General features: G+C 36.0%; 1 protein-coding gene and 1 long non-coding RNA gene across 4 annotated transcripts in view; one reads left to right on the forward strand and one right to left on the reverse strand.

Annotated features, from left to right (window-relative positions):
- LOC110458703 overlaps nucleotides 1-14,964 on the forward strand; it is a 39,400-nt gene extending 24,436 nt beyond the window's left edge. For all 3 annotated transcript variants that reach the window (XM_021510567.1, XM_021510568.1, XM_021510569.1), the window contains exons 3-7: nucleotides 338-680; nucleotides 8,363-8,605; nucleotides 9,454-9,507; nucleotides 9,887-9,916; nucleotides 11,670-14,964. In XM_021510567.1, the coding sequence (XP_021366242.1) occupies nucleotides 365-680; nucleotides 8,363-8,605; nucleotides 9,454-9,507; nucleotides 9,887-9,916; nucleotides 11,670-12,202 (1,176 nt within the window). In that variant the 5' untranslated portion in view covers nucleotides 338-364 and the 3' untranslated portion in view covers nucleotides 12,203-14,964. The remainder of the gene's footprint in view (nucleotides 1-337; nucleotides 681-8,362; nucleotides 8,606-9,453; nucleotides 9,508-9,886; nucleotides 9,917-11,669) is intronic.
- LOC110458705 lies at nucleotides 14,323-17,795 on the reverse strand. The gene is made up of 2 exons (XR_002463817.1): nucleotides 16,275-17,795; nucleotides 14,323-16,139 (listed from the first exon to the last, which is right to left on the reverse strand). It is a non-coding gene; the product is annotated as an uncharacterized LOC110458705 (long non-coding RNA).
- Between the last annotated feature and the right edge of the window lie 5,280 nt (nucleotides 17,796-23,075).

Consider the following 23,075-nt stretch of genomic DNA (forward strand, 5'->3'; position numbering starts at 1 on the left):
AGTTAAAATCCAATCAGTCGTTCAGGAGATAAAGGCTTTTAAAGGGAAACGTTGACGCCGGACGACGGACGCCGCGGTACGGCATAAGCTCACTTGCCCTTTGGGCAGGTGAGCTAAAAACTTCTAGGCTATTAATTATCATATTTGACAATGTACGTTGTTTGTTATGTTTTTCACTTCAAATCAGACTTTCTGATTGATCGATTTAGTTTGGGGAAAACATGTCATTTTGTGACATAAAAAACATATATCAACTTTATTTTTATTATTACGTTACACTTGTTTTTCAACGGTGTCAAATTAAATAATATTTATCATATTGTATGTTTTGTTTCAGAATACTATTGTAAAGAAACAGTTTGCCATGGAATCAAATGTGAATGCAGAGCTAAAAGATCTCCATAACAAAATGGTGTGCAACATAAGTACCGAAATATTTGGAGACCAATTGGAGAAAGTGAAATTTCTATTTAAGGATAATCCGCTGACACCGTTTGATATGTTTCAAATTAAAAACATCGAAACACTCTTCGAACGTCTAATGAATTACGAAACAATTGATTATGGAAATTACCAAAAGTTTGTAACCGCAATCAGTTGCATACATCCGCGCGTGTGTTCAATAGTACAAAGACATGCTGAGAAAATCAACAAACTGCAGGGTAACCTAGACGATCAAGGTAGGCTATGGGTGTTTTCAAACGATCACTATGATAGAGAACCTAAAAATAGCCACAATCCCTTTGTTATCGAGATGCATAACAACAGACACATATCCACCAGTTTTATAAAACCGTCCTGGACTACGTAGTTGTAGCTGCTTTCTTACTATCACTTATATTGTCATCTTAAAATTTAAAAGCGTCATGTATTTCTCTAGGAACATAACGGATTTGTCATCATGCGTAGTTTTCCAAACAAAATGGAAAGAAATGAAAACATATCAGGCCCTTTGATTTCCGGTGTTCTTCTGTTCTAGTAGTTTGTCAAGACATATGTAACGGTCTTCGCCCCTGGCGCAACCCTTTATATAGAGAGCACGACTACTTTAAACTGTCACTAATTGCTTATAACAAACCCCCGGGAAATTATGTGGTATTTCCAAACCAGTACCTAATGACTGACTATATCACTATATCTAAGGAACTTAAGAACTAGAAAAAAACATAGGAAAAGTTTACGCACACCTTTACGGTAACCGTTTATTAAGTATGAAAGGCCGTTCATGTCAAAAACGAGATAAACTAACGCGTTAGCATTTAACGCGTTAAAACATCATTTAACGCGTTAAACAAGGATTTAGCGCGTTAAACAACAATTTAACGCGTTAAAAATAGTGTTAACGCGTTAAATGCTATCACGTTAGATATACACTTATATCGCGTTAAGCCCTAACGCGTTAGCATTTAACGCGCTAGCGTTAACTACATGTTTATTGCGTCAAACAATATTTTATCGCGTTAAATACTAACGCGTTAAACTTGACAACCAATCATATGCGTCCTTGCATATCAGCATTGTGAAACCAAAATGCAACTTATTCCGTCTTAGCGTATTGCAGAGTTATCTTCTCTTGTGATCAGGTATTGATTGTTACGTCATTGGTTTTTGTGAGAAAATTACGTCGTTTTCTCAAAAATTGATGACGTTACTCTCACAAACAAATGACGCAACAATTAATACCTGATCACAAGACAAAATAGTTGCTGAGGGGCGTATGTAAACCACGATTGAAAACGCTTGTTGTCGGTTGAAGACGCTTTTAAGGAGGACCCCATAATGATATTTCCAACGATTCTTATAGAATAAACACTCAAATGACCCGGCCGACTGACATAGTTCAAGCGGTCAAGAGAGTTCACAAAATGGCAACATTCACACACACTAGCAGCGACCACGCTCTCTGCAAAAACATTACCTTTCTCGCTCTCTCCGGACGGTTCTGGACGAACGGTTAATCAAGATAGTAAAGTATTTACATTTGAATGAAAATCGTATTGAACATTGGGAAACACTTGAATAAGATTGAATATCGTTTGAATGGACGTTGTTTAAAAAAAGTGCTTGACAACTCAAGATATTTACAACATTCAAACTAGGCCTACTGTCACACTACAGTCAGTGACTATTATTGATCAATGTATCAAAATATCATGCTTCATAACAAACAATCCAGTAAAATACCACATGTTTTTACAATATAACAATTGTGCCTATATAGTACATGTTAACTTTATCCCATCGTGTAAAAACAATTCTCGTCGTCAGAAGGCTACTGTACTACATGAACGTTATCGCAGCTACGTTATCGCAGCTAGATATGACTTTAGCTGTCATTGCTTTACAGAATTAATTTCTCGACCAATTCTTATAAAACTTACACACTTTTTGATAGTTGCTATTATGTTGAACGTTATAAAGATGTACAGAAAAATAATAACTTTCTGCAGAGACGTATTGTATGTAATATATACGTCTCTGCTTTCTGCAATTACAAATGGCAACGCGATTACAATTGCAGTGTTTAATCAAGTGTTAAAAAGGGTGAAATTTTGACATTGCCTGGAGCTTAAGAAAGTGGCATTTTTGAAAACGGAAAAAAATATTGATGAGTAAATAATCTTTAGTAGCAAAAATGCATGGAATAGATATAAAACCAATTGAATATGAATTTTTGAACTGTTGAGATATTCGGTATTGTTAATATAATACTGCAAATATAGCCATATTCACTATATCTATGAAAGTGAAGGGGTTTCCCCGACTTAAAAAGATACTTTCAATACTTTCCCATCCGAGGACCAACTTTTGAATAAACTTTTTGATTCCATGATGTAATATGCAAAAACAAATCGTATGACGGAAAAGCGGTCCTCTTTTGGGAAAGTGCTCAAAATAATGAAAAACTGGGTTGATCAAGTTTTTAAAACTGCGACAGATGTTATTGGGTTAAAGCAGTTTGTATTTCCATTTTTGTCTATATCCGATGCAGCCTAATGTGTAACGCAGTTAGCTTGTAACCAGAAAATGTGAACAGTGAAGGTTCGAATCCACATTCGGATACACTATATCTTTTTTTTAAAATATTTATGCATGTGATCATTTTCCTTATTAAGTGATAAATATTTTTCAAATCAATAGAACATTTTATTGATAGTGTAATAACATACCAATTGATTTATCTTCTATATTGAATGTACATTACAGCTACGCTTTTTAGTTGAGACATCGTTTTAAATATTTATGAATTGTTTTACCCTCCAATTGGCACTAGTATTTTTATTTATTATCTTAACGCAAACAAACGCTGCCGAAATACAAAATATATGGGATTGTTGTGTCAGAGTTAAAATAAAAAAAGGCAAAGCAAAACAATGAAGTGTTATTATCGCATAGATAATACCGAACATGCTGGAAAATGCATCGTCGAGGCAAGTCTCATTTGTTTTAAATGCAGGAAGACTGCAGCACAAACTTAGGAGCGCAATACACGTGTAAGACATGCTATTCCAAAACTATATGTATTTTTATCATTCCAAGGTAAAGGAAGAACAAAAGCAAGATGTGTGTTTTTAAGAAAACATGTAACGGCATGACGTAGGCAGTAGTAATGAAAACTAAATCCTTTCAAACTGTTGGTAATGATTGTACGATCTTGTGTTTTATACAGCACAAGGCGAAAAACGCATTTTGTTGAGTCTTTATCGTGAAACGCATGTATTAGTAGCCATTGCCTTGAATTCGTCTGTTTATAATAATCTATTCTTAGACACGGGATTCCGATTGAGCTACCTTTATAGAAATACCTGAGGACGCGTCACAACAGTGCACGGTTGGAACCGCGCACTATAGCGGATCATAGCGTTTGGGGAAATAGGCATAGCAACCCGCCATAGCTCTTTGTCATTTTAATTTTTTCTTTTGAAATTCTTGCTAACAATAGGTTTCAAGTTATTTTGATACGTTTTTCTGTGCATGCTTGCTTTTATAAGTGGTCATATGTTGTTGAATTAATAGAATCCTGTTGTACCAGAACATGATTTAAACCTCAGAAGAGTAAATCCTTAACAGGTGTCAGTAGTGATACTCCACTAGTCCTCTATATACTCCTTATACGTACCTAGGCAAACACAACACAACACATAAATAGCAAATAGCTGCTCGACCGATAGCACGGACGGAGTCGGCATTTATTCATAAATATAATATATGAATATAATAAATACACATTAACAAAATAACTACTCTGACTTCATTTACCGTACACACAAACAATCCTCCCACATATACCCTCACATGGTTCATCGCCCTACATATGTAAAACCAAGCGCGCCACCCAACCTGAAAACCTTATTAGGCACGACAGGATATGGAGGTGTACCAGCCCGACAATGCTTAAGTGTTTTTTTTACAAAATTGATGCTGGGATTTCTTAAATATGACGATGCCCACACATACATCTGTTACATAAACATAACATTCTGCTATAATCTTATTTCAAAATGTACAACGCCGTGCGAAGGTGCGAAGCTAGAATGAACTTACACGTGCACGTACCCGTAAACTACCCTTAGCATGTGCCTCAATCTGATTGGTCAAAACCTCTGCACGAGACAGGCAACTGCCCTCGTATACTCCGTGTATACAGGACAAATATTTCCCGCTATTCTCCGAAACACAAGATAGTGCTACGTACATGTGTATTTTCTATACACATTTTACAATGCTGTCAGTTTTTAAACGAATTACCAGCATGTAACATACAGTAAGGAACTAATTCAGTTTTATTTCTTTCATTCCGTTCTGCTATAATCTTATTTCAAAATGTACTACGCCGTGCGAGGTGCGAAGCTAGAATGAACTTACACGTGCACGTATCCGTAAACTACCCTTAGCATGTGCCTCAATCTGATTGGTCAAAACCTCTGCACGAGACAGGCAACTGCCCTCGTATACTCCGTGTATACAGGACAAATATTTCCCGCTATTCTCCGAAACACAAGATAGTGCTACGTACATGTGTATTTTTTATACACATTTTACAATGCTGTCAGTTTTTAAATGAATTACCAGCATGTAACATACAGTAAGGAACTAATTCAGTTTTATTTCTTTCATTCCGTTCTGCTATAATCTTATTTCAAAATGTACTACGCCGTGCGAGGTGCGAAGCTAGAATGAACTTACACGTGCACGTATCCGTAAACTACCCTTAGCATGTGCCTCAATCTGATTGGTCAAAACCTCTGCACGAGACAGGCAACTGCCCTCGTATACTCCGTGTATACAGGACAAATATTTCCTGCTATTCTCCGAAACACAAGATAGTGCTACGTACATGTGTATTTTTTATACACATTTTACGATGCTGTCAGTTTTTAAATGAATTACCAGCATGTAACATACAGTAAGGAACTAATTCAGTTTTATTTCTTTCATTCCGTTCCATAGAAATATATGCTGCGACACAACGGAAAATATCTATATAGGTATATATCCAAAAAGGAAAATGAACCATACAAAGATATAGGCGAGATTTAATTGTTACGGTAAACATTTGGTAAGTTCAAACAAAATTAAATAAATATTGTCAATCCTGTTCGAGTTACACGAAATTAAGCCGAGTAAAAAGTAGTTCGCACTATCCAAGTCAACATCGGCAAAAATCACGGCAAACATGGTCAAGTCATTGATACGGAACAACGACGGCATTTTTGAGATTTAGTACATCACATGATAATTTCTAGGATAGCTATTGGATAACTACCCTTGTTCTATTTGGTATAGTTAGCATCCGCCCTTGACAACGGGAACTATACTTGGAGACGGGCACTAGTATACCTTTTTATTGGACCGCTAAGACTGCGGGAAAAGTAGCGTGACACTAAGAGTTGCGCCCCTTCTCCAGAGGGCGCTGTACATATTCTACTTTCACTTCATTGTTGTCGTCTGCCAAAATGGCTTCGAATTTCGGGACCAGGAATGCCGATTGCTTTACAGAGGCTCAGCAATGCATAAAGACGAAGTAGGCGACACCGTTTGACGTCGCAATCCTTAAAGCCTTCCTACTGGAAAGGGGGACCGTACATTGTATGTGACCTAGCGGTGATCTTAATCCAGTGAATTGAATATGCAACAAACAAGAAGAGATCTACTCAAAAAATTATCGTATATTGTCATTTGTTGTTAATTATTAAATATGTTACTTTTTATTGTCAAATGACAGTCATGTGATGTACTAAATCTATTATGACCCTTTCCCTCGGGAACAGTTCTCTTTTAGTGTTGTCTGGAGAGGTATAGTGCCCTTGCCTAACGGCTCGGGCACTATACCTCCCCAGACAACACTATAAGAGAACAGTTCCCTTGGGAAAGGGCCATAATAGAATAATATACCTACAAATCTGGAGATGAATAATGGAATATACATCTTTCTTATATTTACTTACATATATTGATAATCAATTAATAAGTTCAATTGCAAAGCAGAGACAAGTATGTAGGCGGCAAAGCAGTAGATGTTTCTCGAGTAATGACGAAAGTTCAGGTGTACTGATCAGAATGCGGAGAGTGGATTGAAACTGCAATTACCGATTAATAGTTCGATCGACCACCTGGTCAGATATTTTTGTTTTGGCACATGTATAGGTAATATATCAATTAAGTTATAAATAAATCGGTGCCGGTGGTCAGGTCGCAATTATATAATCAAATTGTAATCATAGTAATATCATGATAATACAAATGTCTGTCAAATAATGTTTGAAATTATTCTATATTTTTATAAAAAAAATTATAAACGATCGCTATCATATTACATATCTATAATATACGCTTTAGACATTATATTCCTTATACAACATTCTGCAACATGTGTAAACACACCACGTCGCTCACTCATCTACACTCAATCGTATATATTAATGACCACAATAACATTGATATATAATTACATTTGTATAATGTTATTGTTACTTTGTTATTATATATAAATAAGCACCAATGATCCTAATTCAATATCTAAACAACTACCACACAAACCCATTCGCTCTCACTACGCTCCGTACAATTTCGCACCTGTTTACTTAATTTAAGAAATACAGTTTATTACACGGTCAAATATACACAGAATCAACAATCTAACTCACGAGATACACACAGATCTATCGATGATTAAAATATAACTTAACGTGAGCTGTATTTCACGCTAACTCCCGAATACTTCACAATAACAGAAGCAGAAATGAAAACAATGGGTCACGCCATTACACCTGTCAAAACAACTCTGCGCGTGCCCAGGTAAATATAAAGTTGGCGCGCTTTTTTTTACCCGCGAAATGAAAATAACCTACCTTTACCTCATACTTACTGCATGGAATTTAAAGTAACCTCAAATGAAAATATGTGACAGCCAGTAGTGTGCCGGGATGAACTTCATGAAGGGTTACCAAGTTCATTTGAACAAATGACCTAGATAGACTTACAAGGTCAAAGGGGTCAAATGTGTTTTAAACAATTTCTTTATTACTAACAGTTACAAGGTGACCAGTAACATACTTGGAAGAAGGGGTAACAAGTTTTATAACTGAATGACCTTGACACACTATCAAGATTTCTGGGGGTCAAATGGTCAAATATGAATAAACCTTTAAAATACCTCATCTGATTAAACAAAAGACTCAGGGAGATGATATTTGGACAGTAGCATGCTGGTATGAAAAACTACAAAGTTTGTTTTAGTGAATGGAACCTTGTTAGACATTCAATATTTAAACAGGTTCTTTTTTAATGATCATGGTTATATTTAATGATATTGAGCCTTAGCCTTATTAGTATAAGTCCATATAAATATATTTGACCGTTGTCGACTTTTAAGGTTACAAGTGTGAAGTTAATACAGGGCTAGAAACTGATTTTAAAAACCACTAGTCAATTGGACAATTTTAGCGGTCCATGTGATAATTTCACCAACCCGATATTATTCAACTGATGAAGTAATATCACATTGTGACTAGTTAACCAGGCTAGTTGTTTCTAGAACTGTAGTCTATCAAAAGATTTGACTGGTCTCAGACTATCACACCAAATTAAGGTGACTGAAAATCCCATTATATAATTAGCCACTTGTAAGTAAGTTGGTTTTACTGTAGCTGATTGAAATTTATCTTCTGACAAACATTTCTCATTTCTGATATCTTGTGACACATATTGTCTCATTTCTGATATCTTCTGACAAACATTTCTCATTTCTGATATCTTGTGACATATATTGTCTCATTTCTGATATCTTGTGACATATGTTGTCTCATTTCTGATATATTGTGTCATATTGTCTCATTTCTGTGTTACATTTATCTTACAGCTAGACAGGAAGTCATGTCAGCAAACATCAGTGGTATTTCCATCAGGCAGGCAACATCCATCAGTTTTATTCGCGACAGACAGGAAGACATGGCAAAACTCATCAGTTTAATTTTTGACAGACAGGAAGACATGGCAAAAAAAATCAGTGATGTTTCCACCAGGCAGGAAGATTTAGCAACAAACATCACAGATATTTACAACATACTGAAAGACAAAGCAAGGGATATACATAACTTCAAAGGTATAATTAAGATATTTTAATCAGAAACTGCTTTGAATGATAGACAAAATTTCCTTAAACCGTTGCAACAAGTCATTGTGGTAGATGTACATGACTTATATATAGATTTTGATACCCCCCACAACTCCAACTTCAGGTTTATGTATGCCTATTTGGTGCAACTTTGCATACATGTTATACCTCTAATGAACTTGTGGCCCCATGAAAGCCATTATGTTCCTTCAATATTTATCAGAGTTATTGCCCTTGACTTCTGTAGATTACATTAGGTTACTGAAATGGCAAATTAGCTCGGAAACAGTATTTTGTATACACAAATACATTAGAATATTGTAGAGATTAATGAAAGCTACTTTACTGCCAACTTTCCGAAGTCTTGAGGTCAAAGTTCACAATTGAATTACGATACTGAAATGGCTAGTTATCTCAGAAATGGTAGATATTTTGTATATACATATACATCAGAGTATTGTAGCCAATTATGCAGGCTACATTGTGACAAATCTGAGGTCATCGGCTCAAAGGTCACAGGGGTCAAATATGTCAAACATTTCAAGTGACTTGATCTAAGGAACCGAAAGGTCAAGAGTGATATATTTGGCCAGTAGCATGCATAGGGGAAAGGAAATAAGGTTTGTTGAATTGATCATGAATGACTTTGACCCACTGTTACGGTAAAAGAGGCAAATAAGTTAAAATCTTTCTATATAGTTCTTTTGAATAGATGCCAAGTCTTCTGAATAATCAAATGTTCCAGAATGATCATGGAAAATAATTTGTCGAACTTTAAGAAATTTGAATTAAGTTGACTTGACTAGTGAATATACATGTTTATCATATTTTTCCAGGTGAGCTGGTTCCTGCTAAGAATGTCACAACAGCAAACACAAGCCATACCAAAAGTAAGTTTGACAGCTGCAAGGTTGCTTGATCAGTAAAATTTAGAGATTATTCCCCTTTCAATTAAATTCCAGTCAATGAAAACAGATGACCAGGTGATTTGGTGAATCATTTAAGTAAAAGAAACAACATGGTTATTTTGACATAACATTGATATAAGGTGTCTGTGAGTCAGAAGACAAGTACCTGTACTAGTTCTCTATACATGTAATGATATCTACTAGTGCACTACATGTATTATGATTCATGGTTTGGATATAGATTTGTCAAGTTCAGATTATGACATGAGATTAATAATTAGTAAGAAAATTGTCTGTAATAAATAGTCTGTTTAAATTCAGTAAGCTATGCCTTACCTATTTAATATAAATTTCTTCACAGAAATCCATCCTGACTTAGAACTCATGATAGGTGAGTCTTATCTACTGGATTTGACATGGTTATAGAAGAATTGTAGCAGATTACCTCAAAACTTGGACCAGAACAACATGCATCATCTAAAGATATATGAAAGAAGTCATACTTATGTTTGAATGAGAATCTTAGTTCACCAAAAGAGTAACTCTTGATAGCCAGATTTATCCACAATCTGATAAAGTTTATTCTTTCTCTGTTTCTATTCTCTACAGTGTAGGATCTAGCAGTCAGTTCATAACTGGTGACATTCTGGTGAAATTTATTGCAGCCAATCATTGAAATGTCCTCCAAATAGTCTCAATATTTCAAACACGTGTATTTAATGTATAATTAATAATGACTTCTGTATTAAAAGGTCACCAGATCATGATTACTGATGCCATGTCATCAGATCCTACACCATTGATAATGTAGAAGAACAGAATAAAATATTTAATTGATACGCTCAGCTGGAACAAAGTACCAGGGTGAGCTTATGTGTTGGTGCTTCATCTGTCGTCTTCTCTGTCGTCCCATCACCTTTTGATTTAAATGACAACTCCTTCCAAATTATAGGGCATAATTCAACCAAATTTTAGCATCCTGAGGCCAAGGGATAAAAATATCTATAAATGAAGGTGCTGATCACATTTGGGGGCTGAGGGATGGGTCAAAAGGGGTCAAATGGTTGAATTTGTGTAAAATGACATATCCTCCTAAAATATAAAACAGATTTCAACCAAGTTGTAGCCTTAGACAATGGGAATCAAAAACTAAGCATAAAAAGGAGCTAACAATCTTGGGGATTGATGGATGGAATCAAAAGGGGCCAACTTTGTGGATTTTGTTAAAACCACAATCTACTGGTCAGGTTTTAATCAAATTGTTGTGGTAGCGTCCATAGCCCATGGTGGTCAAAAGTAATACAAATAAAGGGGCGGACATTCTTTGGGCTCTGGACCTAACCTACTGAGCAGATTTCAACTTGATTCCCGAAATAGCCAGGTGAGCGATTCAACGCGACTGGGCCATTTGTTCTGTAACGCTTATACGTTTCTTCATTCATGAGGCATTGAATTGTAACAGAGGATATATTTCAGTGTAATGATTTCACTAGGAAACAAACACTGGATCACTGGCTTACTAGTCTGACCCTCTACTGATTGGGTTAAAAGAAATTCTCTAAATAGATTATAAGTAGGGCACAAGATCAGTAAACCAGAGGTCACAGGTTCAATTCCTAGCAGAGGCATAATTATAATTACATCTGTGATAGGATGTTCATGCAAAGGGTTGGATAACATGGAACATAGCATAAACATTATGTTGTCCGCATTTTCATCGATTGATACTATTTGACTGATGTTGTGATTCACTGTGATTTTACGTTATTGGACACAAACATTTCTGACATCATGTTATGTAAGGATCAGGCCTTTTCACTTAAGTTGATTGGTTATCATTTAAATTAATTAACACTTTTGATTTGCAATTTTGAATGTCACTGTTAAAACCTTGGAATTTTTTCTCAAATAGTTCACTCAAGTTAACCAGCCACCACTTATATGGTAAAAAATGTTACATGATTTCATGACAAAATTTCTTGTTTACTTGAAACTTTCAAAACTCTTCCTTTACAAATGATTCCCTACAGCATTCTGTAATTAATATTTGACTTATAGATTATAGCCATATAAGTATCATTCTTAACTATCCATTTAACACATTGATCACTTCTCACCCTTTTTATCTATTTCTTTTTATACAGAAACAACCAAAGCCAAGATCAGAAAAGAAAAAGAGAAAAAGTTTTACCACACCAAAGGTTTCTGTGATGCTAAAGTCAAGCTCCAAAAGAACAGGGTTGTCGTCATCATGGGAAACACGGGAGACGGTAAAACGGCAATCGCCGTTCAACTCCTTCATTGGCTGAGTCAGGAGAAAGGAGTCGGACAACCCCTCCAGCTTCACAAGATTAAGAAATTAGATTTATTGGCTCCAAACTTAAAACTGATCACTTTTATTGATGATATTTTTGGTGAGATAGATGTGTTTAAAAAAGATGTACAAGAGTGGAACAAAAGAGTCTCAGATGTAGAAACGCTTTTTCTTGATGAGCAAACAGTGACAAATTTTCTTCTCATTACTGTTCGCAATGAAGTATTCAATTCTTTAGAAAAACGTTATATGGGAAGAATTTTTACCAGAGACAACTTGATTGATCTTAGCTCTGATACATACAAAGTTGAAGAAGAGAAAAAAATACTATTAGAGCTGTATAAGCCAGAAAACTTTTCATGAACAGACAAAGAAAAAATACAAATTTTAACTTGCGCACCAAACATTGGATTCCCACAATGTTGCCAGCTTTTCTACAATTCTGAAGAATTGCAGAAAGAACGAGTTGGATTTTTTGCTAATCCTTTTCATTTCTTGAATGAATTAATGACAAGATTACAAGATTGTTCTGCACTTTTGTTTCTCTTCCTCAATAATGGTATGATAAGTGTAAAAGATCTTGATCAAAACAGTCAAAATGTCAACCAAAAATTGCTGGAAGAAGCTTTTGATATCAATTTAATTGATGGTGAAAAAGGCAGTACCAAATCGAATTATAAGCAGAAAGTAGGATTTGTAAAAGAAAATTTAGAGAAATTGTTAGGAGTTTTAGTAGTGAAGGAGAAACATTGGTGGTCTGGTGAGGATGTGTACAGATTTAATCATGATTCTATTTATGTTGCTGTGGCACTTTTGTATGGAAAAGTCACACCAATTGGCTACATACAGAATTGTCCCAGCAAATTCCTCAGTTATCTAACAACCTCAGACACAGCTACAAACAGGATTGTCATATCATCTGATCATTATACAGAAATGTGTGAGCGTCTACTCCGAGAGTTTGAATGTGCGACGTATCCATATGGTACTAGTATTGGCTCTCTAGATGTATGGAATGATCCTGTATTTGTTAAAAGATTTGTCTGGTTTTTGAATGACAGAAAAGTTGATAAATTTGCTGTGTTGAATAAAGCATGTTCTTCTGGTGCAGAAGAATTTGTTTTATATCTTCTGTCTGAAGGTGTAAAACCTGACAAGGAGACAGCATTGATATTGGTTAGTAGACATTGGAATGATGGTTACAGACAAGTGTGTTTACTTAGGAAATTTGTTGTATACTTGAATGATGAGACAAAACTTGATGTTTTGAATAAAGCGTGTTCTTCTGGTGCAGAAGAATGTGTTTTATATCTTCTATCAGAAGGTGTTCAACCTGACAAGAACACAGTAATGTCATTGATTAGTAGTAGACATTAGAATGATGGTGACAGACAAGTGTTTATTTAGGAAATTTGTTGCACACTTGAATGATGTAACAAAACTTGATGTGTTGAATAAAGCATGTTCTCGTGGTGCAGATGAATGTTTTATATCTTCTGTCAGAAGGTGTAAAACCTAACAAGGACACAAACGTGTGGTCATTGATTGACAGACATCAGAATGATAGAAACAGACAAGCGTGTTAACTTAGGAAACTTGTTGTATACTTGAATGATGAGACAAAAGTTGATGTGTTGAATAAAGCATGTTCTTCTGGTGCAGAAGAATGTGTTTTATATCTTCTGTGTGCGGGAGTTGAACCTGACAAGGAGACAGTGTTTAGTGTGGTGGAGGGAGGGAGTGTGAAAGTGTTACGTAAACTACTGCAGTAGCTGGAGTTGTATGCTGGGTAACAGGGAGCTTTGTATATATTTATGTCAGTCTTACCCAGCACTAACTACAGCTGTAGATAATGACGGGAGAACGGTGTTACATTGGAGTTGTATGGTAGGTAACAGGGAGGTTTGTTTATATTTATGTCAGTCGTACGCAGCACTAACTACAGCTGTAGATAATGACGGCCGCCATTGTCTACATGACTTAGCTAGGTTTATTTTGATTTCTCAATGAAACGTGCAATTATAATCAACACAAACTTTTTAAAACAATTCTGTTCAAAGCTCATGTCATGATGAATGTTTTAACGAGCACATTTTATCGGTAAATATTATAAAATATGATGAGTTTTTTCAGTCCAAGTTTACCGATCTTTAAGCTCCGGAAAAAATACGGCCAGGGGGTGTCCTCTTTCAGGTGCGAGATTTTGAGTTTTTCCTTGGAAAATATTAAGACCTGAATGGAGTGGATTGTATCAGGTTTGAAATAAGAATATGATGTTTTATCCTGTTTTGAATATTACCAACATTGTCATGTTATATGTAATTTTAAATGTGCTGAAGCATTTTGTAAAATGCTGTGGAAATATTTCTTCCCAAATGAATCCTCAGTAGTAGTAAACTTTGTGATAAATTGTTGATAAATCTTAATGATATAATGATTATCTATCGCTAATTAATTATGATTAAACATGATGTCTGGAGTAAACAGTGTACAGTTAATTTCACATTTCATCTTAACAGACTTGTTAGCATAGTCATTTTAAGGTAACCTATATATCAGATCCCATTTTGGAATCACTGTTAACTCCTTTGGTGCCAATCAGACATGATAGATTTATTTGACAGCTTTCCTGCCTTTAAGCGGGCCTCTTGTTCAAGTTGTTGAGGTTTTATGAGATGAGAAACAATAGTCAAACTCTGCAGCTACCAATACAAAAATACAAGAATAAGGAATGAGTGAAATTTTAGGTAAGCTCAATAATTTCTTTTTCTTTTTAACATTCTTGCACAATTGAAACGTAATAAAATAGACAAATTCCAGTATGATTTTAAAAGCAAATTCATTCACAGTTGCTTTTTTTATTATTGTTTTTTTTTTATTCTGTAGCGTATGAGTATTTCAAGTGAAAACTAGTGGCAGGATTTCATACTTATTTCATGTTTATCTGTTGAAATTAGCGAGGACTGTGATAAACCTGCATACAACGAAAAACTAGCAAATGGAAACTGTTCAATAAAAATCATAACAAATATTTGTCAACAAATTCACTTGCTTGAAATGGTCAAAATTACTTTCTACGCGATGACTGTGATCCAGTGTTCTAACAAATATAACTTAAATACGCTTCATGGATCTGTAACTGAAACAAATGTTGATGATGTTGACATATATGTAAATGTAGAACAACTGGGCCAGTCTTTTACCATTGAGTAGCTATAGATAGCTCAGTAAGTTAGAGCGAAAGTATAATGATAGGGAGTCCTCGGCTTAAATACTGGCCGGGCCCAGTTGTATTTGTAAACTCAATAGGTTAGAGTGACGGTATAGATCGGGAGTACTTGGTTCGGATCCTGGCTTTGCCTAGTTGTATTTTAAACTCAAAAAGTTACAGTGAATGAATGATAGTATAATAGACGAAAGCCTTTGGTTTGAATCTTGCCCTGGTCTTCTTGTTTTTTTAGATTCAATAGGTTAGAGTGCAATTAATATGATGAGTCCTTGGTTTGGATCCTGACCTGGTTTAGATGTTTTTTTATACTCAATAAGTTAGTGACATTAATAATGATCGGGAGTCCTGGGTTCAAATCCTGGCCTGGCTCAGTTATATTTTTATATTCAATAGGTTAGAGTGACGGTATAATGATAAGGAGTCCTTAGTTCGAATCCTGACCTGGTCCAGTGGTATTTTTATACTCAATAGGTTAGAGTGACGGTATAATGATAAGGAGTCCTTGGTTTGAATCCTGACCTGGTCCAGTGGTATTTTTATTCTCAATAGGTTAAAGTGACGGTATAATGATAAGGAGTCCTGGGTTCGAATCCTGACCTGGTCCAGTTATATTGTTTTATGCTCAATATTTTAGTTAGAGTGACAGTATAATGATAAGGAGTCCTTGGTTCGAATCCTGACCTGTTCCAGTGATATTTGTAAACTCAATAGGTTAGAGTGACGGTATAATGATAAGGAGTCCTGGTTTCGAATCCTGACCTGGTCCAGTTATATTTGTATGCTCAATAGGTTAGAGTGACGGTATAATGACAAGGAGTCCTCGGTTCGAATCCTGTACTGGCCCAGTTATGTATTTGTAAACTCAATAGGTTAGAGTGACGGTATATATCGGGAGTCATGGGTTCGAATCTTGGCTTGGCTCAGTTATATCTTTATACTCAATAGGTTAAAGTGACAGTATAATGATAAGGAGGCCTTGGTTCGAATCCTGACCTGGTCCAGATATATGTTTGTGCTCGATAGGTTAGAGTGACGGTATAATGGTAAGGAGTCCTTGGTTCGAATCCTGACCTGATCCAGGTTAGAGTGACGGTATAATGATAAGGAGTCCTGGGTTCAAATCCTGGCCTGGCTCAGTTATGTTTTTATATTCAATAGGTTAGAGTGACGGTATAATGATAAGGAGTCCTTGGTTCGAATTCTGACCTGGTCCAGTGGTATTTTTATACTCAATAGGTTAGAGTGACGGTATAATGATAGGGAGTCCTGGTTTCGAATCCTGACCTGGTCCAGTTGTATTGCATGCTCAATAGGTTAGAATGATAGTATAATGATTTGTTTTTATGGTTTTGAATCCTGACCTAGTCCAATTATATTTTTATACTCTATATATAAGTAAGAGCGACAGTACATTTATCAGGAGCCCGGCCTTGATTCAAATCCTGGCCTGGTCTAGTTGTATTTTGATATTCAATAGATTAGAGTGAAAGTATAATGACCAGGTATCCTGGGTTCGAATGCGGATGTGGTCCAGTTATATTTTCATACTCAATAGGTAAGAGTGACAGTATAATGATGTGAATGGAGTCCTTGGTTCGAATCCTGACCTGGCTCAGTTGTATTTTTATACTCAATAGGTTCGAGTGACAATATAATGATGTGGATGGAGTCCTTGGTTCGAATCCTTACCTGGCTCAGTTGTATTTTCATACTCAATAGGTAAGAGTGTCAGTATAATGATGTGAATGGAGTCCTTGGTTCGAATTCTGACCTAGTCCAGTTGTATTTTTATATTCATTAGGTTAGAGTGACAATATAATGATGTGGATGGAGTCCTTGGTTCGAATCCTGACCTGGCTCAGTTGTATTTTTATACTCAATAGGTTCGAGTGACAATATCATGATGTGGATGGAGTCCTTGGTTTGAATCCTGACCTGGCTCAGTTGTATTTTTATATTCATTAGGTTAGAGTAACAATATAATGTTTGAGAGTCTTCAGTTCGAATCCTGACCTGGCTCAGTTGTATTTTTATATTCAATTGGTTCGAGTGACAATATAATGTTTGAGAGTCTTCAGTTCCAATCCTGGCCTGGTCCAGTTATATTTTCTATTCAGTTCTGCAGGGGCTGGTTATTAATAAATGATTTCTCACATGTATAATCATGCCAGATAAAAGCTTTGAATGCATTATTACATAATTAAGCTTGATTTGGTCAAAATTTTCAATTGTTCCGGAATTTATTTTGTTTCATTTCATAAGGAGTATTGTTTTAAAAATGTAATATATCTTCTTAATTTTGAAGGTAAGAAATGTTGTTATTTCCCTTTATTTAATAATTGTCTGTATTCTGTATATACCAAATGACTGTTACCTTGACAAAATTAACCTTATCTGTCTGAACAATGAAACAGATGGTACTTTTGTATGTACTTTAGAATTATTGATGATTTAAGTGTTATAATAATTTGTATCAAGTGAAAAGAATGTTTTTTGCTTTCATGATGTAGTACTTTTTTTTGGGAAATATATACATCAATTGAAATATTCTAATATATAAAGTTTATATTTGGATAAATATAGAAAATATGTTTCAGAGATATTATAGGATATGGTAGTAAAATGTTTGACTGAAATATCATGTACACACAAATGTTTTTGTGAAAACAAGTACATGACATAGTGTGTATTATCCAAACAATTTGTACAATAAACATAATTGTATCTAGAAAATGTTTTTTTATTTGTCTAAAAGATCATTCTGAATTCATGCCATACAGCAGCTTCTGTCGTCAGTCAATAATATCTTTAATAAGGGCCCTGCATCAAAGATGTGGGTGCCTTATAGCAATCAGGGTGTCAGTCAGTCTGTCTGTCCATCCACACTTTCGTTTCTGGAGATTATCTAGGAATCTGTAATACTGATCTTTCTGAAATTTGACATGGTGATACACTGTGAAATGTACGTGTGCAAAAGGAGTGCAGAAATAAAAGTCAGGATCAAGGTCATTGTTACTAAAAAGAAATTTTCTCGGATTCCAAAAGTTTAAACTTTTTCGAATTAGACATGGCAATACACTGATATGTAGATGTGCAATAAGGGTAAAAAAGTGCTAAGGGCAAGGTCAACATCACTGTTACTAAAACTAAACTGGTGTGGGTGGGGTTTGGTCCTTATTTCGGAATCCAACAGTTTAATCTTTATGAAATTTGATCTGTGATATGGACAGACAGTATGTAGATGTGCAATAAGTAGTTTAAAACTTTCAAAAGTCAATGTCACCTTTTTGTAGGGAACATCTTGCGTGAGCTTCCAGTGGCGGACCCAGGGGTGTTGCCTTAGTTGCCCGGGCAACACCCTTTTTTCTATGTTCAAAAATTATCTGGACCAAGGTTTTAGAAGATTTTCCTCTATTTCATATGTGATTTCCTTCTAATGTCAACCATCCCTTGAACTATGATTTTCTATGACTTCCCCTTGCCAGCAGTTTGAATATCTATATATGCCTATGGGTGTTGCCCAAACAAGGAGTCCACTACTTATACTCTAAACAAAGGGGGATTAATCCTCTATTGCCTATACATTAGTAGGGTCTCCAGTCAGATCAGTGGTCAAAGCTCACCGGACTGACTCTACCTAAATAATCTTATTGTTCTAAATGTCAGGGTGTGGTGATCACCCTGTCAGTTGGGAGAAGACTATACCATCTGTTGGAATTAGGTATAAAGTCCTTTTCATGATAGATAAAACTGTATTTTCACCTGTGGTTTCATGTACACATGATCACCAGGAGTGATTGATTATACCAATTAAAAAAAATTAAAAAAAAATACAAAGACAATAAAGCACCCTCCTTAGCATCACTTTATCAGGTGAATAATAATGTTATTATTATCATAAAAGCCTAGCATGTATATCCATTTCATTAGGTGTTGCGGCCTTGTACATTTGTATGCCTACAAATTCACGATAAAAGACAAACAGTTAAATCATAATTCATACATGGTATTTATGACAAAATAAATCAAATATTTAATTGCCAAAATGCTCGCCTAAACTACATGTTATAAAATATAACCTGGAAATACTGCAAACTCAGAAACCTATTCTAAGCCTCACTTGAACTGTTTGACAATGGGAATAATAACCGATAAATTCTTGCTTTCTACGGTCGGTACTCTTTGAAATAGTTTAGTATAACATCTTCAGAAAAAAAAAAATCTGCTCGGCAGGGAAATTATAATTGTCACAATCTCAGAAATAATTAAGTTCTATAAAAAAAATTGGTGCCAGAAAGTAGTATACATGAACAATCTACATGCAAATTCTAATTTATTAGTTATTTCTGAGTTGAAAATGTTGGGCAAAACCCAAACTTAATTCCTGGGGTCTAATTATGTGACTAAACCAAGCTCTGTCTATCATGAGACAGACCTAACACATGTACAGGGACGTTATTCAAAGAAAGTGTAGACGAAATTGATGCACATTCACTTTTGTTACAAACCGCTAAAAGAAAATGTCCGATTAGATTAAACCAATGTGAATAACGTCTGCGTTACTGATTGTTCAGATAAGGACCTATAGATAATCTAATTCTGTGCTCAGATATTTCTCTGTTCCGATCATAGACTGATGAACATTTCGTAATACGTTCTTGACGTATACAGATCTGAGACATATGTTACCTCAGAGACGTGCTGATGATTTAGGTCTCCAAGTTTCACTGACAAGATAAACATATACATGTAATTTACTTGTAGTCAAATACAATTACCCATTCTTATTGTCAACCCGGACACGCGACCCCAATTGCAATCATACGTGTGAGTTCACCACGGGAAGGCGGAGTTACCGATACTAAGGATGTGGTGTGTACCTTCGGCAATAACCAGACTGAGACTAGGTTAAACCAAACTTAACGACAACATAAGTATTATGAATAAAAAATATCACCAACCTGTCCAATTTGTAACGCAAACGAAACAATAGAACATGTTTTTGGCACTGTTACAAATTCAAAGAAGCAAGGAAAGAATTAAGAAAAGAATTAAATGAAAATAAAATTCAAATTACATCAATTAATGATCTTAAGAAAGATCAATACATAAAATATTTGAGCAAAATCGACTATATGAACAGAATTTAGAGGCATGCACGTACTGAGACCATTGGTCAAAGGGAAATAACTCTTATGAAAATTTTCCTTTTTATCTATAAACGTTAAGTCTCACGAAATCCAGATTTTTGGTTTTTAATAGGCTTTTTTTTATGAAAATCACCCAGAAAGGAAACAACTTTTTTCTATGCCTTATCCATTTAAGTTTATTGTTAACAGATTCTTATATCTTTAAAATGCTATATCACAGAAATTAGAAATCAATCGGCAAAATAATAATCCTTTGCCGTCCTACAAACAAGGGAAGCAGCTCAGAAGAGTCTTACGCGAAAATTCGCTTTATACCAGACACCCTGCAGGTGGGAAAGTCCCTTTTTAAAAAACAAGGGGATGGGTGCAGGGTCAAAAGTTATGATAAGATCAAGGATACTCAATATAAACATCAAATCATAATACAAACAGCTGGTACAAATATATATAAAATCACTAAATATAATACACCCGACTGCGGGAAGTTCCGTTCATAAAAAGGACTGTCTTCTACTCCACAGCAATCTTATATCTAGTCCAACCTAATATAGACATGTATATGCATACATACATGAAAACATCCACATGAATGTATGTAAATATACATTGTATATATATAGACCGTCGGAGGCTATGTACAAGCTGGAGCGGTACGCCGTTTTTAGACTGTACTAAGCCTAAACGATGGATGAAATTAAGATAGAACTTAATAACCACTATAAACTGTATAAAACGACCGATAAAATAGGTCCTTTCGCTACCCTACAAGGTTAGCGCCGGTAAAGTGCTATATGGACCTATTATTTAGGTAGGAATAACGAGATAATCGAATCTTGAACTAATAATCAATATCTGTTTATCTGACACAGCTAATAGGGGTAATATTAATAATATACAATAAATCAAAATACTCTAACCAATTTTATAAAACAAAAAGCACAGCGATCTTATACCTAATAAAACATAATATATACATAATGTAGATGTATACATGAACACATACACATAAATGTAAACCCCAACCCCAAAGTATCCCCCACCGCCATCCCATCCCCCCACCAAACTATCTCCAGCCCCTCTCCGGTCCATACAACTAGCACTCGACTCTCTTTGATACCCATCACTTCTTTCCATCCCCAACCCTCCCGTTCCCACATCAATGTTATAACCCAATTATAACATTAATAAATCGCACTGTACAATAAAAATCATAAAAAGCCGGAAGATGAACAGAACTAAGTGAAAGACAAGATGAGGTTTTTAGGAAAGAGGACATTGGTAAAGTACAGTCAGCCATAAATGGTGTCCCGTGTGAGAACTGTCCGATCTCGCACGAAAGAGATTCCTCTGAGTTTTTCGAAAAAGAATAGGCGAGAAGCACCGACACAGAGATCGCAGAGAGTTGTACTTGATGGAGAATCGTCAGCTAAAGTCCCAGTAGAGTCAGGGGTCCCCCAAGGGACAGTCCTGGGTCCCCTGATGTTCCTTCTATACGTCAACGATATCGGCGCAGGAATCACCTCTGCTGTCAAACTATTCGCAGATGATTGCCTCCTATTCAGGATCATTGACTCCGTCGCAGACACCCACCAGCTACAGGGGGACTTAGCCAAAATGGTCAGCTGGTCGAACAAGTGGCTGATGAAATTCAACGCCAAGAAGTGTTACACGATGAGAATGAAGAGATCCCGAACCAACATAACAACAGGAGCCGACTATAACATCAATGGAAGTACACTCCAAGTAGTAGAGCACAACCCATACCTGGGAGTGGAAATAGCCAACAACCTGGACTGGAAGCAACATATCAACCAGATGACCACAAAGGCCAACGGATTACTATCCTTCCTAAGGCGCCACCTTGGAAAATGCAAACAGGAAGTGAGAGAGAAGGCCTACCTGACCCTAATCCGACCAAACCTTGAATATGGAGCTTCAGTCTGGGATCCACATAAGAAATACCAACAGAAGTCAATAGAAAGAGTCCAGCGGCGAGCAGCTTGATTCACAACCGGCGATTACTCGCGTTACAGTAATGTAACCGGGATGTTGATCGAGCTACACTGGCCACCCCTACAGCAGAGACGGAAGGAAAGTCGACTAACCAACCTCTACAAAGGCATCCACAACACCAACGCACTGATCATACCAGTAACGCCAGAAGTGGAAGGAGACAACATAACCACGGCTATATCAACATACGATGCAACACCGACACCTACAAATACAGCTTCTTTCCAAACACCATCATGGAATGGAATGGACTACCATCAGAGGTCGAGCAGCTGACTGTGGAGGCATTCAAGACCTCGCTCCACAGTCATCTTGCAGAGTGAAAGTGGATCCTGTAAATAGTTTTAACTTTTTAACCTGTTTTTAAAGAACTAATGTTGAAGCCACGCCACACAAGTCTACCTGCAAGTTGATGCTGTTCGACGGCCCTTTGCAGTATCGCCGTAAATGTAAATGTAAATGTAAACAGAGGATATGATTAGATTTGTTTTCGACCGTTAGAATTAGTTTCTCTCTAATTTGACATTAGAAGGACTTCAAATATAATACAAAATTCATAGAATAGGCAGGAACTGTATGGTGTAGCTGGCGGCGGCTCAGTACCTCACTTCCGGTCCAGGCTTGGTGCTGCTATACGACGAGTGATAGGTTCAGGCAAATATTAGGCATAGGAGCCGTCTTACAAAATTAGACTTATACAGTAAATACATATAGGATAGATGGCTCCTTCTCTAACCTATCTCCCTCTTCTACTCTTTACTCCATACTTAATATCTTCTACTTATTTTCCAGTCTTTCCTTCGTCTGCTGGATAACCGAACTACTCGATAGTGAAGCGGACGTA

This window comes from Mizuhopecten yessoensis, unplaced genomic scaffold (genome assembly GCF_002113885.1).
Source record: "Mizuhopecten yessoensis strain PY_sf001 unplaced genomic scaffold, ASM211388v2 scaffold9711, whole genome shotgun sequence".
Taxonomy (NCBI): Eukaryota; Metazoa; Mollusca; class Bivalvia; order Pectinida; family Pectinidae; genus Mizuhopecten; species Mizuhopecten yessoensis.